The following is a 17,666-nucleotide window of genomic DNA, read 5'->3' as shown; positions in this document are numbered from 1 at the left end:
CATACTTGATTATGTTCTAGGATCCTAACAGAATCAGAACTCCAATCAGGCTCATTGTCACAAAAGCCAGTGGTCCATAGAGTCGCTTTACAGCACTATTATTATTATTATTACTGTATTTCAAAACGATACTAAGAATACTAAGAAGAAAGATCTGCTCTCAGCCCAAATTAGAATTTGCTTAGATGTTTTTAAGCCCATCAGAAAATTGGTAACTTAAAGGCCATCTAAAAAAAATGCACCTCCCTGGGTGAAAAATCTGATAATCACACAATAAAGAGGATCAGAGACTACCAAACATAACTGGAGCAGCACAATGCATGCATTATGTTGAAGAGTCACCATGATACTGAACTGTTATCAAATGCATCGCAAAGGAATCATATCATCGATTATGCCAAAAGCAGAAATCTAAATGCAAATCAATTACTATAAAGTATATCAACTTTTTCCCGTTTGTTTTAAAACAGTACTGAAGGGGAGCAGACAAACATCTCCCAACTGACTGCTGTGTTCTTTTATTCCTCTAATAGGAAGCAGGCTCATGTCTGGGACAATTGGTGGACTGGTTTGTGCCTGAACCCAATTACCTTGTTAAATAGCATAGGGCAATTGGTGGCAAGTTGCTGCTGAGCAACTGAGAAGCTGAACACAAATGTTAAATCTGTCCCGAATGCAGTGTTAGGGCAATGTCTATTTTGCAACCAACGTCTGTGGGGAGGGTGAGGCAGACGGGTCGACTTTTGAATTAGATTCAGTAAACTCACTTTTGAACAGTGAGGAAAGTGGGAATAGTTAATTTCCTACATATTTGTAGTATTCTGACCAACAATCTCCCAGACAAAATGGGTCTTTTGCTTCATAGCTATTTGTGGAATATTGTTGCTGTGTGTAGATTGGCTGCTGCATTCACCTGCAAAGAAGTCACTACGCTTTACAGAAACACTTTGCGAGATCGCAACAATGTGATGAGGCGTTACATTAAATGCAAGGATTATTATTGATTATATTATTATATGCTTGTCAACTATCACATCATGTGGAGAAACCGATCAACACAACGTTGACAAACCAGTTACATGGGAGAAATACAATTCATTTTCTAATTAGAGCCAATAATGATCGGTGTTATTTGCTGACTGTACCATTTACACAAACCATGAAGCTGCAGTTTAGAATACTCTACTGTAAAATTACTGAAACAGGCAAAATTGCAAATCTTTATAACTTCGATAGGCTTTCTCAAGATTACTCTTGTCATTGTGTGTGAACTGTTTAGAAAGGCTTCCCTTCCTGCATAATGCATTAAACTGAATCTGAATGAATATAATGCAGCTTCTCTTTCTATGTAAAGCATTGCAAGTACTCTGTCTGTTATTGGTTTGAAATATGTAAGTGTTAGACGCCTTACGACAATGAAGTCTGTGCTGTGATTGAGTGGGATTTAAGAAAACCGAGCAGGGACTCCTTTTGGTAACAAGTTACAAGTCTCACGGGAACTCTGCTCCAACACTGCAGCACTCCTGCAAGTCAGCAAAACTTACTTCCATTTCTTTCGAGATGGAACACAAGTTACCACAAATTACACCTTGATGAGTGCAATAGACGACTCTGAGGAGAAATATTAAGTAATGTTACTGCAATATCAATATCTGCTCCATAGATGTGGCCTACTGTATATCACCCAGCAGTTGAATTTATCTAGGTTATTAGATTATCTTCTTTGAATTGTTGAGAAGTGCAGAACCTACCATTTGTACACACTTGTCCACCTGCCTTCAACTGCATCCCCGAGGGACACACACAGGAGTATTTTAGGGACTGAGTGTTGATCTGAGGAGCAGGGAGACACAGGTATTCACAGCCTCCATTCGTAACACCGTCATTGCACCAATTTATGCCTGTGGACAAAAATCAATAGATTGTCTGGAGCACCGTTCTAATCAAACTGCTCAATAATGTAAACTAAATTTGTGCCCGAACAAAAATAGATTGCAGAAACAAGAACTGATCTGCTATAACCTACTCGATGGATGTTCCCATAGTGAAGACATGAAACACTGGTTAAAGTGGTTGGAGAGAACAACTGTCCTATTAATGTGGACAAAGGGTGAATTGTGTGTGTGTGTGTGGGGGGGGGGGGGGGCTAAGAAAAAGGGAAAGAAGTGCTATGATGATCAATAAATACAAGAAATACTGTATGGGTTTCAAGTACATCTGGAGCAAGGTGCCCTCATACCTTAGTTATTAAGAGTTTGAGTTAAGTTGATTTACAGTATTGATACAGCTTCCAGTTGGATAGCATTCATCACACGGGTCAGTGCCAGAGTGTACAACAATGGCAGAGTTTAAGATGAGCCCAGAAGAGGAGGGAACAGGTGACTGCAGGCACAGTCAAAGAGGAATGTCTTGCAAGTGTGATCTGAAGCCAGGCACAGTTGAGATAATAGCATTTCAACAGGTTATCTTCAGGAAGAGCCACACAATGTGCTACAATGAGGAAATGTCAAGGATTTACAAATTGAGATGTTTTTAATCAAGTTTGATTCCATTAAATGTTTCAGCTCGAGCTCTTACCAGGTGGCTGAATTAGTTCATGGTACACAATGATGTCTCGAGGTTCTTTCAGGTTGGAAGCTAAAGTCACCACATTCTCTCCTGTTAGTTTACTGGCTCGAAAGAGAGCTTCATTCCCTCCATCAATCCAAAAGACATGATCCTGCGAACAAAATCAATTTCATTTCAAGACCTAACACCCACTAACATTCCTTCTTTGATTGAAGTGGTATATCAGCTCTATAGACTGCCAGGAAGTATTGCATTTGAAGTAGTGTATATTATGGTCCATTAAACCCCTCTATGACAACAACAACAAAAAACAAGATTACATTTGTAGTCGCGTTTCACGTTGCTGCTTTTATATCTACATGTTTAGTTCCAAATTCATCTGTAAAGTATGGGTAATGGTGTCTCATGCTTCAGATCCACACAGTTCTACTCTTCTCATGGCTATTAAGATATCAGACCACTTCCTTCATTATACAGGGAGTGATTTGGGTTTTCCTTCACCATACAACCAATATACTTTAAACATTAACAACTTGGACACATAGACAACCAGAGGCTTGAAGGAGCATCGGGTGGCTTTCTAGCATGCTGTGATCTACTCAATATATTGAAGTATTGATGGACAAATTTCTGTAATGAACATAAATGGTCCACTATCTTTTAAAGTTGACCAGAGACCAGTGCAAAGGAATAAGTATTCTGCTCATCCAACACTCACCAGGAATATTACTTCAATTCAAAGTTACATACATTCACACCTGAAGGACATGAACCTTACCTCAAATATTGCGAGATTGAAAGGATGAGCAAGGAATTCCTGAGACTGTAGCACGGTTCTTCTATCCTGGCCATTTAAGCTTACACATGACAGGCTGTGTACCTTTGAATCAACCCAATAAAGGTGGCTATTCACAAGGTCTGTAGACAAGGGAGCAATCACTTAAAGAAACAACTTGACAATCCAAATGTTGGGAAAAAAATGGACCTTTAGCACTCTGCTCACCTAGTGCAATGCCATTTGGCCACTGAATATCTTGGGTAACCAGGAGCTGACGATCAACACCGTTCATCCCTGCTTTTTCTATTACTGCTGGTTCACCCCAGTCTGACCAGTAAATGAACCTTCGACATAAAAGTATATCAGTGAATTAGCACAAACTCCAGGTGTTTTCCTTCCCCACATCTAAACTGACAAACATCATGGGGCACACAGACTTAATTTTAGGATACATTGATGTATACATTAAAATAAACCCAAATTCCCCACAACTAGTAGCAAGACGAATAAAGGATGCTTAAGCACCTTCCATTATATATAGAGGAAGCCAATGACTGCCTGGACTACAGTTCAGTGGTATACACAGATGAGCTTACATCAAAAAGAGCCCTAGATTTAGGTGGAATGGACCATTCCACATGAGATTAGCCATTAATTTAACTAGCCACTTAGTTTTTTTTNAAGAGAACAATGCACCAATCACTTGCAGCAATAAAACTTTGGGAAATTTGTTCAGCAACTGCACATTTACTTATTACATCTTTATCTAGTTATTCCCTTGTGCACACAGTGTATATACAGGCAGAGCAACCAGTACAGTGTATGTACAGCCTATAGTGTATACCTAGCCAATATAGAACTATAACAATATAAAAGTGTGGGCCTTTCTAGAGCCACCAATTCATTGTCTTATATAATGAAGTAATGAATGCGGCACATTTTCCTCTCCACTTTGGTATTTTTGTGGTGGAAGAAAAGATGAGATAAACAGTATGAACAAAATATGGCAAGAAAGGAGAACTAGTATAAAAGCTTTTGTGACTGTATACTAGACTTGCTCTCAATTAGCCACCTGGCTGCCCAAGGTGCTTAATTGCCTCTAATATAGAGACCATCATATATGTTGAAAGACAGGTTGTGGATACATAATTTGATATAAACCATCAGTACCCGGATAGTGGATCAACTGCCACAGAAGATGGCTCCCTGAGGTCAGTGTCAAAGAGAATCTTCATTTTGATTCCATCAAAGGTAGCCACGGATATGGTTTTATTGCTGGCATCAGTCCAGTAGATGTGCTTGTAGATCCAATCCACAGCAATGCCCACAGGAATATGGGAACCCTTAAGAACTTGGAATACACTGGGATTGTCTTCTTGTTTATCTATGGACATACTTAAAGATTGAGATGTTCACATTAAATTAGGAGTCTCAGACTTCAATGAAAAGATGGAGTCAACCAAAGTTAATGGCAAAGCTATTTGTGCATTTGCTACAACAGAACCGTATTTGATCAGTTTGTTGAAATGAGTTACATATGACCATGCCATTATCAGATAGTAACCTCTTTCTAAGATGAGGACACATAATTATGCCATATCTTCTCTAGAAAGATTGTTTTGGGGTCAGCCAGGTGTCATGTGGAAACCAATCACCGTGCTTATGAATATCCAAACTAAATGGAGCTCCAAGCATCCCACCTCCACATAGAAATTCCAGAGATAGACTTTTGGAAGGGAATACGCTCTCTCTCCCTCCTTACCTAATTCAACTTACCTAATTCCAGAAAGCATTAGGCACATTCTGGCAAGAGCCAAGATTTGGAGACCTCAAAGTGTGCATTGGGTACAATCAGCTAAAACCCCATAGTATGCCATTGATAGCACTGCAAGCTTGTCTGCTTCTTGCTAGCTAGAACCACCCTTCGTCTTAGGGCTTTGGCTTGCAGGGGTTAATTGGAGCTGAGTGGGAAGAGTCCCTGTCACCAGTGACTGGTCTGCCCTTCCAGGTCTTGCTGATGAGCCAGGCACCTGCAATACTGTGAGGAGCCTTGGCAAGCAGTTGTGCCCACTGGAAAGTCAACAGCCTCCAGGGTCTGTATAGAACAGAGCCCACCCTTCCTCCTTGCAAATGATTCCCGTGTTTGCCACAAATCCACCTCACTGCTTGATCCTGGACTTTGCACATGAGCTGGAGGAAGCCTTTCTACTGGATCCACAGGAGCTCGGGTCCATTCAGTTAACCTTCCATTAACTATTCTCTAGAAAGAAAATAGCTAACAAATTTTATGAGGGATCTTGACGTCTGTCACAAGACAGGTTCCAAATTAGATTTGCCAATATTTGAAAAACAGGTCAGGGAAGCAGTTGACAGTGCATCCAAAAATTAAGATAAGTCGGTCCAACAGCAGATAGGCAGATAATTAGGTTAGGGTAATACAAGAACTAACTGGTGAGTGTTGGCCAGTATCTACCTGTATCAACTACTGCACCTGAGAAGGTTAACAGGTTTATAAATTATCTCTGCGTTACAGTTTATAGTAATTCTTAAATCCACAGTGTTTGCATTACCTGAAAATTGTCTTCTGTCCCAAATCACCCCAGAAGATTCTTTGTGCAGCAATATCAGTGTCTAGCGATATCACATTTCTCAGTTCCAGAGCTACCTTTGTGTACTCCTTGCTGTGAAGTCCTAGTTTCCTGATATCGTGGTGATCAGTAAAGAATAGATAAGGCTCTGTTCCTAGTAGAGTAATACAACAGGAAGTCAAACTTTGAATGGAGAAATACATAACATAAGAATTTGCTAGGCAAAAGATCAAGATCCATTCAGTTCATCTTCCACCGTCCTACATATTTGTTTGGGACACTACATGTCAAATACAATTCTATGAGGGAGTTGGACAAGAAAGAGGATGACAGTGTTGAAATCTTATGTGGTAGAAGGAAATCTACATGGTAGAAGGATTGAAGATCAAAAGACAAAAGCTGCAAGTACCATGGTATTAAAGGATTGGAGATACAGAAAGGGTATGGTTTGAATATTTTGTAGCATTTGGAGTTGAGGATTTAAATAGAAACTACAGCTGGGGTGGGAACAAGACTGCAGACTGTTTCACGCCCCCACCATCAGTGGGAGAACCATTGGGTATGGGGCAGACAGTGAAGAGTATTTCGGGGGAGAGAAGAGAAGAATGCTAAGATTAATTACTGCACGGTTTTCAGGCACAGAAGTACATTTTCTTTGGGGAAGAGGAGAAGGCTAGAGAGGTTTCCATTCCTTACCTTAAAAACAACAGATTACCCACTAATATCCTGGCAGGGAGAACTTGGACTTTCCTTAACTTTCTACTTGCCTATTCCCTTGCAAACTCCAGTGGTTGGATCAATGTGATAGCCTGTATGACATTCACATTTATAGCTTCCTTTCAGATTGATGCAAATTTGACCGCAAGTTCCAGGCTTCTGACACTCATCGACATCTATAATGGAAGAGGTTCATGAAAGGAGCAAGTTTATAACATTATCGTCATGAAAAGAAGTAAGTTTGTACCATTAGTTAACAACAACAACAAAGGGTTAGTTGACTTGCCTCCACATGTTTTCTGGTCAATCAACTCAAAGCCATCAGGACAATGACATTCATACCCAATGGGAAGATCCTTGCACAGGTGAGAGCAGCCACCATTGTTGTCCAAGCATTCGTTCACATCTGCAGATTAAAAGGATCAAGGAAGAATAAAGCTGATCACTGCTTGACCCATCATATACCTACCACATGACCCAAGCAGCACTTTGGTCAAATTAATACTCCCTCTTTACTCAAACAACTGGTTTTACACCCGGTGAAGGGGGGCACAAGGAAAGGGAATGAAAGCCCAAACGAGTTCTAGAATTGAATTACAGCAAAAGGTTAATGCTTGTGGAAACTGTGCACTGACTAGTGCACGTATTTGAGTCTAATGCACACTGAAACTCATGGTAAACGGACCCATGAGAAGGCTGCTCTGGAAGTAGACCATATCGGAATCCTTAAGGATTCCTCTCTTCCCTTTCCCCCACCCCCCCAAAAAAAACTCCAAATCTTCCTGGAATTTAGAGGAAACACAAGACATCGTTTTCAGTTTTGGAAGATTAAAATGCACATTGCACTGTTTATGACAAATCCCACAAAGGTCATTCAATACAGGTTCCCTTGGGAAGAGAACCTTGCACTGACTGTAATTATCAGCAGTTAAGGCAATCCAGGCATTTTACATGAGTTACATTGGAACAGTGCACAAAACCCCAATAGATACTCAGGAAAAGCACCTTTGTATGGAATCTCAGGCACTGATAATCAAACTGATTGGCTTAGTCAGAAACAAATGCTTGTAAAACAGATGCTGACATTTTAAACTAGATGCACATCCGTAGCACTCCCAAGACACTTACGGCAACTTTTGAAGGGTTCATCACTCCAGTCCTTGCAGTCCAGATAGCGGTTACACACTTGGTGTATTTGTATGCATTCTCCGCTTTGGCACTTGAAATCAGTAGGCCCTGTGCATGTTGGAACTTCTGGAGGAAAGAATGATAAACGTTTCAGGAGAGAACATTTATTGAACTTTTGAAGCCTATAATTCAGATTGGACACCTACCTTTTGTGCAGTTGACCTCATCGCTGCCATCAATGCAGTTCATCATTTTGTTACATTCCCAGCTTTCAGGGATGCAGCTGCCATCACCACATCTGAACTGATCTGGTCTACACGTTTGAGCAGCTGATAGAAAAATGGAAGTGAAATGTTGCAGGAAATCTTCTCACATTAATATTTAGCATGCAAACGATTTGAATGTTAAGACTTGACTATATAGAACGAGTCACAAGAGCTGCGAAAGGTTAGCAATGTTCACAATTTGCCCCATTCTTTTTGAACGACAACCATTCCCTCCATGTTTCAACAAAGAAAGGCTCAAAATCCCCAATGTATAATGCAATCCCCAGAAGTTACCTCGCTTGCAGAAAACATCTGATGCTATAGCGATTGTCCTAAAGACAGAAACAAATTACAGTATTTTACTGAGTAAAAGCCACTCACTCCCATGAAGATCTAAGATATGAAATGAGGTTCTAGAGCCTTCAAATAGTTCCTCAGAAAGATTTTCACCAGATTGTTGGCACAACAACCCCATCAAACAGCATGGAATCAGAGCAGAAAGAACTGGCTTGTGATAATTAGGAGACCCACAAACAACCCCTTAAAGGGATATGGGGATAGGGTGGGTAAATGGAATTAGGTTAGAAGATCAGCCATGATCTTATTAAATGGCGGGGCAGGCTCGAGGGACCGAATTGCCTACTCCTGCTCCTATTTCTTATGTTCTTATGCAAAGCTGTCGTCATGTGCCCCTTCTTACCTGTAGAGACCTAAAGCTTATAGATCTTTCGACTTACAACAATTAGCTTCATCACTTCCATCTTTGCAGTCAATCCCACCATCGCAGTACCATAGGCGGTGGATACATTCTCCTGAATCACATGGCATTTCACTCGGAGAACAGGTCACAGGAGGAGGAAGGGTATGGCCACAGCTGTCTCGAGATTCATCAGATCGATCAGTGCAGTCAGCATTGTTGTCACACACCCAGGTCAGTGGGATACACTCAGAGTTCTTGCACTGAAACTCATGTGGCCCACAGATAGGTGTACGACACCCTTGTTCATCACTTCCATCACCACAGTCATCTTCCCCATTGCACACAAAAGTCTGAGAAACACATCGGCCACTGGAGCATGTGAATTCTAGAGAACTGCAAGTGGACTGGGCTGGAAAAGACAAATTCACCATGTAAGGTTGAGATCTGTTGCTTCCGCTCGTTTGACAACTAGTCTCAGCTGTTTTCTTTCCTCTAATTCGCCCCTCTGCTTCTCCCCTCTTCCCCCCCCAACTAATCCTAGTTTTAAAGAGGTTCCACATTACGATTTTAAAAGTTAAAATTGAAACTGTAAAATTTACTTATTTTCCACATTAATAAAGATAGTTTCATTTTTTTGAAAAGGTCTAATTTAATAATGAAATAAAGATATTGATAGCATCTCCACTGCCAATCTAATTGTCTGCATGGCCTATTTCTGTTCTAACAGATTCAACATCTTGATACTTTGTGCTTCCAAAACAATTCTTTGCCCTTCTTACAATGACCTTTTAAACAATACCAACTCTCTCCTCTTTCCTCCCTCCACCCCCATTCTAAAGCACAGATTTTTACTACTGTTTCATAAATGTAATCCCAACACTCATTGTGTTCAATCATGTGTTTATGGTGCAAACACTCAGGGACATCACTTCATCCCAACCAATCCTAGTCCCTGGGAGCGAAACTCTCTTCTGTCATCCACATTTCCACACTTTCTGTCAATTCGCTTTGTGTTATGAAAGCCTTCTCATTAGTTTTGCAAGTATCCTTTTTTTGGTCAGCTGGGTGTCTGGCACAATTAGAAATGCATTACTAGTAACCAAATCAGACAGAATGTCGTATGCATGCCACCTACAAATGGAAATTTCCATCTGGAACCAGTAATGCACTCTCTGGAGGTACACGTCACTTAATCAGTTCTCCAGTGCATTAGATACAGTTTGGTGAGAGCCAAGACTTGGGTTCCTAAAATTGTGGTTGAGGTACTGCTGGAGCTCAATAGTCTAAAACAGCAAACTCATCATTGAGAGTGCTGGCTGGCAAACTTGCAGCTGCTAGTACTTTGGCTTGCAGGGTTGGTTCACAAGAGCAAGTGGGAAGAAACCTTGCCCTTTCAAGCTCTGTCAATAAGAGTTGTCTTAATTCCACAAATCCAAACCTCATTGTCGCAAAAAACAGTGGTCGAGCTCCACGAGATGCCCACGCACCTCCCCAAAGAATAAGCTTGATTTACAAGCATCTTCTGTTGTGGTTATAGAAATACGGTTCATTGCAACTTTTTAGCCCAGATTGCTTGATAAATTGTATTGAATTAGAAGAATATCCAATCTAATTTAAAAGTAGTTTGTAGTTGGTAGCACTGTTAATGGATGTAGAGTTCAAACATACAAGCAGCCAGTCAGTCTGAACACCTTTAACCCTAAAGTCACCTACCACAGAAATGTTCATCACTTCCATCAGTACAGTCTTCTTCTCCATCACATTTCCACTCTGAAGGGATGCAGAGTCTGTTTTTGCACTGAAACTGATATTCCTCACACGTAATTTGTAAACCTCGGGATAAAAAAAGATTTTTAAAAAAAAAATGCATACTTGATTATGTTCTAGGATCCTAACAGAATCAGAACTCCAATCAGGCTCATTGTCACAAAAGCCAGTGGTCCATAGAGTCGCTTTACAGCACTATTATTATTAATAATATTATTATTATTACTGTATTTCAAAACAATACTAAGAATACTAAGAAGAAAGATCTGCTCTCAGCCAAAATTAGAATTTGCTTAGATGTTTTTTAAGCCCATCAGAAAATTGGTAACTTAAAGGCCATCTAAAAAAAATGCACCTCTCTGGGTGAAAAATATGATAATCACACAATAAAGAGGATCAGAGACTACCAAACATAACTGGAGCAGCACAAAGCATACATTATGTTGAAGAGTCATCATGATACTGAACTGTTATCAAATGCAAAAACTACTATTTTATTGGGTCCACAAGAGCTGCTGTGGCTGCAAATCAGTGGTGTATTGCCTGCAAATCAGCATAGTGTTTCAAAGAGGTATGCACTGAAAGATATCCCTGCACATCTGGTCTTCAAAGGCTTTTGCAATAGATTTTGCATTGCAAGGCACAAAAGACTAGTATAAAACTACAAGTGCAGGCTATAGCAGCAACAATGGATTTAAAAGCCAATTGCACAATCCCTGCAGCTTCCTCAGGTACCATTGACTGACAGGAATCAAAGCCAGTACCTTCCTGGCTGATGGAGATTCAGCTGGGGAGGGGGCTTACAATTGAGCCACTGCTGGAGATACAAAACTATTTTTAAACGTACTTCGGATCAGCTGGTTGTTTGTCACCCCCCCAGGCGAGGTGGCGATGGACAACAATGGGGACGTGTGCTCGACAACCACTGAACCCAAGAATCATGTAAATATCTCACCATTTTAAAATGGGTGGGAAAGAAGCCACAACACAGCAGGAAGGTGGAGACTTGAACAGGTCAAGTGATCAGGACTAGTTTTACTCTCAAGAATGAGAGCAGACAGGAGCCTGTGAGCAACAAAATATTTAGACGTTCAAGGGTTACTTTCTGTAGGAAAGGAGTTTCCAGCACAGCCCTCACAGCTGAGCTAGACATCAGATCTTAAACCCAACACTTACTCACCATCTATTGACTTGGATAAACATACTGCCAATAGCAGCAGTGTGGCCAATCGCAAAGGAATCATATCATCGATTCTGCCAAAAGCAGAAGTCTAAATTGCAAATCAATTACTGTAAAGTATATTAACTTCTCCTTTTTTAAAAACAGTACCGAAGGGGAGCAGACAAACATCTCCCAACTGACTGATGTGTTCTTTTATTCCTCTGATAGGAAACAGGCTCATGTCTGGGACAATTGGTGGACTGGTTTGTCCTGAACCCAATTACCTTGTTAAATAACTTTAGGGCAATTGGAAGCAAGCTGCTGCTGAGCAACTGAACACAAACGTTAAATCTGTCCCCAATGCAGTGTTAAGGCAATGTTTATGTTGGAACCAACGTCTGTGGTGGAGGGTTAGGCAGAGGGGATTGACTGTTGAGTTAGATACAGTTTACGTTCTTCTGAACAGTGAGGAAAGTGGGAATAGTTAATTTCCTACATATTTGTAGTATTCTGACCAACAATCTCCCAGACAAAATGGGTCTTTTGCTTCATAGCTATTTGTGGAATGTTGTTGCTGTGTGTAGGTTGGCTGCTGGGTTCACCTGCAAAAAAAAGTCACTACACTTTACAGAAAATCTTGTGAAACACTTTGTGGTACCTCAACAATGTGATGAGGCGCTACATTAAATGCAAGGATTATTATTGATTATATTTATATTATTGATGTCTGACTTGTGGAGGAAAGAATGATAAACGTTTAAGGAGAGAACATTTATTGAACATTTGAAGCCTATAATTCAGATCGGACACCTACCTTTCGTGCAGTTGACCTCATCGCTGCCATCAATGCAGTTCATCATTTTGTTACATTCCCAGCTTTCAGGGATGCAGCTGCTGTTACCACATCTGAACTGACCTGGTCTACACGTTTGAGCAGCAGATACAAAAATGGAAGTGAAATGTTGCAGGAAATCTTCTCACATTAATATTTAGCATGCAAACGATTTGAATGTAAAGACTTGACTATTATAAAACTAGCCACAAGAGCTCCGATAGGTTAGCAATGTTCACAATTTGCCCCATTCTTTTTGAACGACAACCATTCCCTCCATGTTTCAACAAAGAAAGGCTCAAAATCCCCAATGTATAATGCAATCCCCAGAAGTTACCTCGCTTGCAGAAAACATCTTATGCTATAGCGATTGTCCTAAAGTCAGAAAAAANTTACAGTATTTTACTGAGTAAAAGCCACTCACTCCCATGAAGATCTAAGATATGAAATGAGGTTCTAGAGCCTTCAAATAGTTCCTCAGAAAGATTTTCACCAGATTGTTGGCACAACAACCCCATCAAACAGCATGGAATTCAGAGCAGAAAGAACTGGCTTGTGATAATTAGGAGACCCACAAATCTGTCCTCATGTGCCCCTTCCCACATGTACATACCTAAAGCTTATAGAATTTTCGACTTACAACAATTAGCTTCATCACTTCCATCTTTGCAGTCAATCCCACCATCGCAGTACCATAGGTGGTGGATACATTCTCCTGAATCACATGGCATTTCACTCAGAGAACAGGTCACAGGAGGAGGAAGGGTATGGCCACAGCTGTCTCGAGATTCATCAGATCGATCAGTGCAGTCAGCATTGTTGTCACACACCCAGGTCAGTGGGATACACTCAGAGTTCTTGCACTGAAACTCATGTGGCCCACAGATAATAATAATAATAATAATCCTTGCATTTGATGTAGTGCTTTTCACGTCGGGAGGACGTCCCAAAGCGCTTCACAGAATAGACTGTAAAGTGAATTGACTGTATATTTGTGGGCGAACGCGGCAGCCAATTGCGCACAGCAATGTCCCACAAACAGTCGTAGATTGAAAAATGACCAATTTATTATTGTTTTTTATTTTGGAGGGATTATTATTAGGCTCTGTGTGGAGTAAGGAAACTTGCCCAAGGTTTCGCCCTGACCTGCCTGGAATTGAACTCAGGTCTCTCGCTTGCAAAGCGAGTGCTCTAACCACTGAGCTACAGGACTCCAGATAGATGTACGACACCCTTGTTCATCACTTCCATCACCACAGTCATCTTCCCCATTGCACACAAAAGTCTGAGAAACACATCGGCCACTGGAGCATGTGAGTTCTAGAGAACTGCAAGTGGACTGGGCTGGAAAAGACAAAATCACCATTTAACGTTGAGATCTGTTGGCTCCGCTCGTTTGACAACTTGTCTCAATTGGAAACACCCAAGACTCAGTCCTTTTCTTTCCTCTAATTCGCCGCTCTCCTTCTCCCTTCTTCCCCCACACACTAATTCTAGTTTTAAAGAGGTTCCACATTACGATTTTTAAAATTTTTAAAAGTTAAATTGAAGCTGCAAAATTTACTTATTTTCCGCATTAATAAAGATAAAGTTTAAGTTTTCTGGAAAGGTCTAATTTAATGCGCAAACTGAAGTAAAGACATTCATAGCATCTCTACTGCCAATCTAATTGTCTGCATGGCCTATTTCTGTTCTAACAGATTCAACATCTTGGTACGTTGTGCTTCCAAAACAATTCTTTGCCCTTCTTACAATGACCAGTTAAACAATACCAACTCTGTCATCCCTCCACCCCTATTCTAAAGCCTACATTTTTACTACTGTTTCATAAATGTCACCCCAACACTCATCGTGTTCAATCATGTGTTTATGGTGCAAACACACAGGAACATCACTTCATCCCAACCAATCCTAGTCCCTGGGAGCAAAACTCTCTTCTCACATCCACGTTTCCACACTTCCTGTTAATTCGCTTTGTGTTATGAAAGCCTTCTCTATTAGTTTTGTAAGTATCCTTTTTTTGGTCAGCTGGGTGTCTGGCACAATTAGAAATGCATTACTAGTAACCAAATCAGACAGAATGTCGTATGCATGCCACCTACAAATGGAAATTTCCATCTGGAACCAGTAATGCACTCTCTGGAGGTACACGTCACTTAATCAATTCTCCAGTGCATTAGATACAGTTTGGTGAGAGCCAAGACTTGGGGACCCCAGAGTGTGGTTGAAGTACTGCTGGAGCTTAGTCATCTAAAACAGCAAACTCATCATTGAGAGTGCTGGCTGGCAAACTTGCAGCTGCTAGTACTTTGGCTTGCAGGGTTGGTTCACAAGAGCAAGTGGGAAGAACCTTACCCTTTCCAGTTCCATCAACAAGAGTTGTCTTAATTCCACAATTTCAAACCAGCTCCACGAGATGCCCACCCGCCTCCACAAAGAATAAGCTTTATTTACAAGCATCTTCTGTTGTGCTGCAGATCATATTAAAAGAGTTGGTTATACAAATACGTTTCGCTGCAACTTTTTAGCCCAGATTGATTGATAAATTGTATTGAATTAGCAGAAAATCCAATCTAATTTAAAAGTAGTTGTAGCTGGTAGCTGGTTAATGGATGTAGAGTTCAAACATACAAGCAGCCAGTCAGTCTGAACACCTTTAACCCTCAAGTCACCTACCAAAGAAATGTTCATCACTTCCATCACTACAGTCTTCCTCTCCATCACATTTCCATTCTGAAGCTGGTGGTCCATAGAGTTGCTTTACAGCACTTCTGTATTTCAAAACAATACTAAGAATACTAAGAAGAAAGATCTGCTCTCAGCCCAAATTAGAATTTGCTTAGATAGTTTTTAAGCCCATCAGAAAATTGGTAACTTAAAGGCCATCTAAAAAACAGTGCGCCTCTTTGGGTGAAAAATCTGATAATCACACAATAAAGAGGATCAGAGACTACCAAACATAACTGGAGCAGCACAAAGCATGCATTATGTTGAAGAGTCACCGTGATACTGAACTGTTATCAAATGCAACGATTATTTTACTTTGCCCACAAGAGCTGCTGTGGCTGCAAATCAGTGATGTATTGCCTGCAGATCAGCATCGTGTTTCAAAGAGGTATGCACTGAAAGATATCCCCATATATCTGGTCTTCAAGGGCTTTTGCAAGAGATTTTGCAAGGCACAAAAGACTAGTATAAAACTACAAGTGCAGGCTATAGCAGCAACAATGGATTTAAAAGCCAATTGCACCATCCCTGCAGCTTCCTCAGGTACCATTGACTGACAGTAATCAAAGCCAGTACCTTCCTGGCTGATGGGGATTTAGTTGGGTAGATGGCTTCCATAATGCCAATAGCAGCAGTGTGGCCAATTGCAAAGGAAACATATCACTGATTCTGCCAAAAGCAGAAGTCTAAACTGCAAATCAATTACTGTAAAGTATATTAACTTTTTTTTAAAAACAGTACCGAAGGGGAGCAGACAAACATCTCCCAACTGACTGATGTGTTCTTTTATTCCTCTGATAGGAAACAGGCTCATGTCTGGGACAATTGGTGGACTGGTTTGTCCTGAACCCAAATACCTTGTTAAAAACTTTAGGGCAATTGGAAGCAAGCTGCTGCTGAGCAACTGAACACAAATATTAAATCTGTCCCCAATGCAGTGTTAGGGCAATGTCTATGTTGTGATCAATGTCTGTGGTGGAGGGTTAGGCAGAGGGGATTGATTGACTGTTGAGTTAGATACAGTTTACATTCTTCTGAACAGTGGGAATAGTTAATTTCCTACATATTTGTAGTATTCTGACCAACAATCTCCCAGACAAAATGGGTCTTTTGCTTCATAGCTATTTGTGGAATGTTGTTGCTGTGTGTAGGTTGGCTGCTGGGTTCACCTGCAAAAAAAAGTCACTCCACTTTACAGAAAATCTTGTGAAACACTTTGTGGTACCTCAACAAGGTGATGAGGCGCTACATTAAATGTAAGGATTATTATTGATTATATTTATATTATTGATGTCTGACTTGTCAACTATCACATCAAGTGGAGAAACCTAACAACACTATGTTGATAAACCAATTACATGGGAAGAATACAATTTGTTTTCTAATTAGAGCCAATATAATGATTGGTTGTATTTGCTGACTGTACCATTTGCATCAAACCATGAAGCTGCAGTTTAGAATACTGTACTGCAAAATTACTGAAACAGGCAAAATTGCAAATCTTTATAGCGTCGATATGCTTTCTCAAGATTACTGTTGCCATTGTGTGTGAACTGCCTAGAAAGGCTTCCCTTCCTGCATAATGCATGAAACTGAATCTGAATGAATATAGTGCAGCTTCTCCTTCTATGTTATGCATTGCAAGTACTCTGTCTGTTATTGGTTTAGCTTTTTCATAAGTTGTAGGATTGTTCGTTTTAAAATTACCTAGATTGATTTTTTGTTCCGGACATGTGATTTATTGATGCCGGCATTAAACATAGTCTGCATTCATAGGGACTTGTGAAGAGGTGCCATTTAATAAGGAATGATAATTTAAATGTATAGGAGCCTAAAGAATGCCTTTTGAATAGTCAATTCCAGTGTTCACTTAAAGGAAGCAGTGACATTAATTCTACTCTGCTTTCAGCCTCCTTTTCTCTCCCCGCTCTGCCTATCTTCCCCCATTCGGGCTCCCAGTCAGTTGTGTGAAGCACTTTGTGACATCCTCTTGATTTAAAAAGTCACTGTATAAATATAAATTCTCATTGTTCTGCCTTAGATATCTGACGTTGTTGCAGCAGTTTTAATAAGCTCATACTTAGTTCTTTAACTGGCAGAAACAATTCTGGTTGGTTTCTTAACCCAACCTTTAAGATGTTAGCAATTATTTTAAGATGCTTCTTAAGATGATTGCAATCCTTGTTGAGATCAATAATACTTTCCCTTAGAATTGTCCCCAAGGAGGTCATTCCTTTCAGCAGGTTTTGCTATATATACTGTATATAAATCAAAATTGGGGGTTACAAACTTGAAGTGTATTGCGCTGGAGACTGCCTGTTAAACTACGTTGAGAGCAATTTTAGTAAAAAGCAATTTTAGAACAGGGAATAGAAATGCCGTGTTCGGCTCCAAATTGTGCTACTATTGGAAGTGATTTGAATTGCCCAGCAC

The 17,666-nt window shown here is 40.4% G+C and overlaps 2 protein-coding genes across 2 annotated transcripts in view; both read right to left on the bottom strand.

Moving 5' to 3' along the window:
* Positions 1-863, bottom strand: part of LOC103178122 (low-density lipoprotein receptor-related protein 2) — a 44,268-nt gene extending 43,405 nt beyond the window's left edge. Inside the window, 1 exon segment of the mRNA XM_042346794.1 lies at positions 827-863. Coding sequence (XP_042202728.1) covers positions 827-863 — 37 coding nt within the window.
* A 719-nt stretch (positions 864-1,582) lies between these two features.
* Positions 1,583-15,607, bottom strand: LOC103172405 (very low-density lipoprotein receptor-like). The gene is made up of 17 exons (XM_042346790.1): positions 15,549-15,607; positions 15,183-15,277; positions 13,714-13,850; positions 13,147-13,369; positions 10,459-10,578; positions 8,783-9,154; positions 7,986-8,108; positions 7,780-7,902; positions 6,938-7,057; positions 6,702-6,827; positions 5,917-6,088; positions 4,517-4,741; positions 3,572-3,690; positions 3,347-3,486; positions 2,578-2,719; positions 1,752-1,901; positions 1,583-1,611 (listed from the first exon to the last, which is right to left on the bottom strand). The coding sequence occupies exons 1-17, from the start codon at positions 15,605-15,607 to the stop codon at positions 1,583-1,585; spliced, it is 2,475 nt and encodes an 824-aa protein (XP_042202724.1).
* Between the last annotated feature and the right edge of the window lie 2,059 nt (positions 15,608-17,666).

This window comes from Callorhinchus milii, unplaced genomic scaffold (assembly GCF_018977255.1).
Source record: "Callorhinchus milii isolate IMCB2004 unplaced genomic scaffold, IMCB_Cmil_1.0 Scaffold1, whole genome shotgun sequence".
Taxonomy (NCBI): Eukaryota; Metazoa; Chordata; class Chondrichthyes; order Chimaeriformes; family Callorhinchidae; genus Callorhinchus; species Callorhinchus milii.
The sequence above is the reverse complement of the archived record's forward strand: the minus strand, read 5'-3'. Positions and strand labels throughout refer to the sequence as shown.

Coding starts and splice junctions, on each gene's coding strand:
- LOC103172405 (XM_042346790.1), bottom strand. CDS start 15,607: ATGCTGATCTGCAGGCAATACATCACTGATTTGCAGCCACAGCAGCTC. Junction 10,579..13,146: donor AAGTGATGAAGCTAATTGTT/GTAAGTCGAAAA, acceptor TTTTATCCCGAG/GTTTACAAATTACGTGTGAG. Junction 7,903..7,985: donor TGAGGTCAACTGCACAAAAG/GTAGGTGTCCAA, acceptor TTCCTCCAGAAG/TTCCAACATGCACAGGGCCT.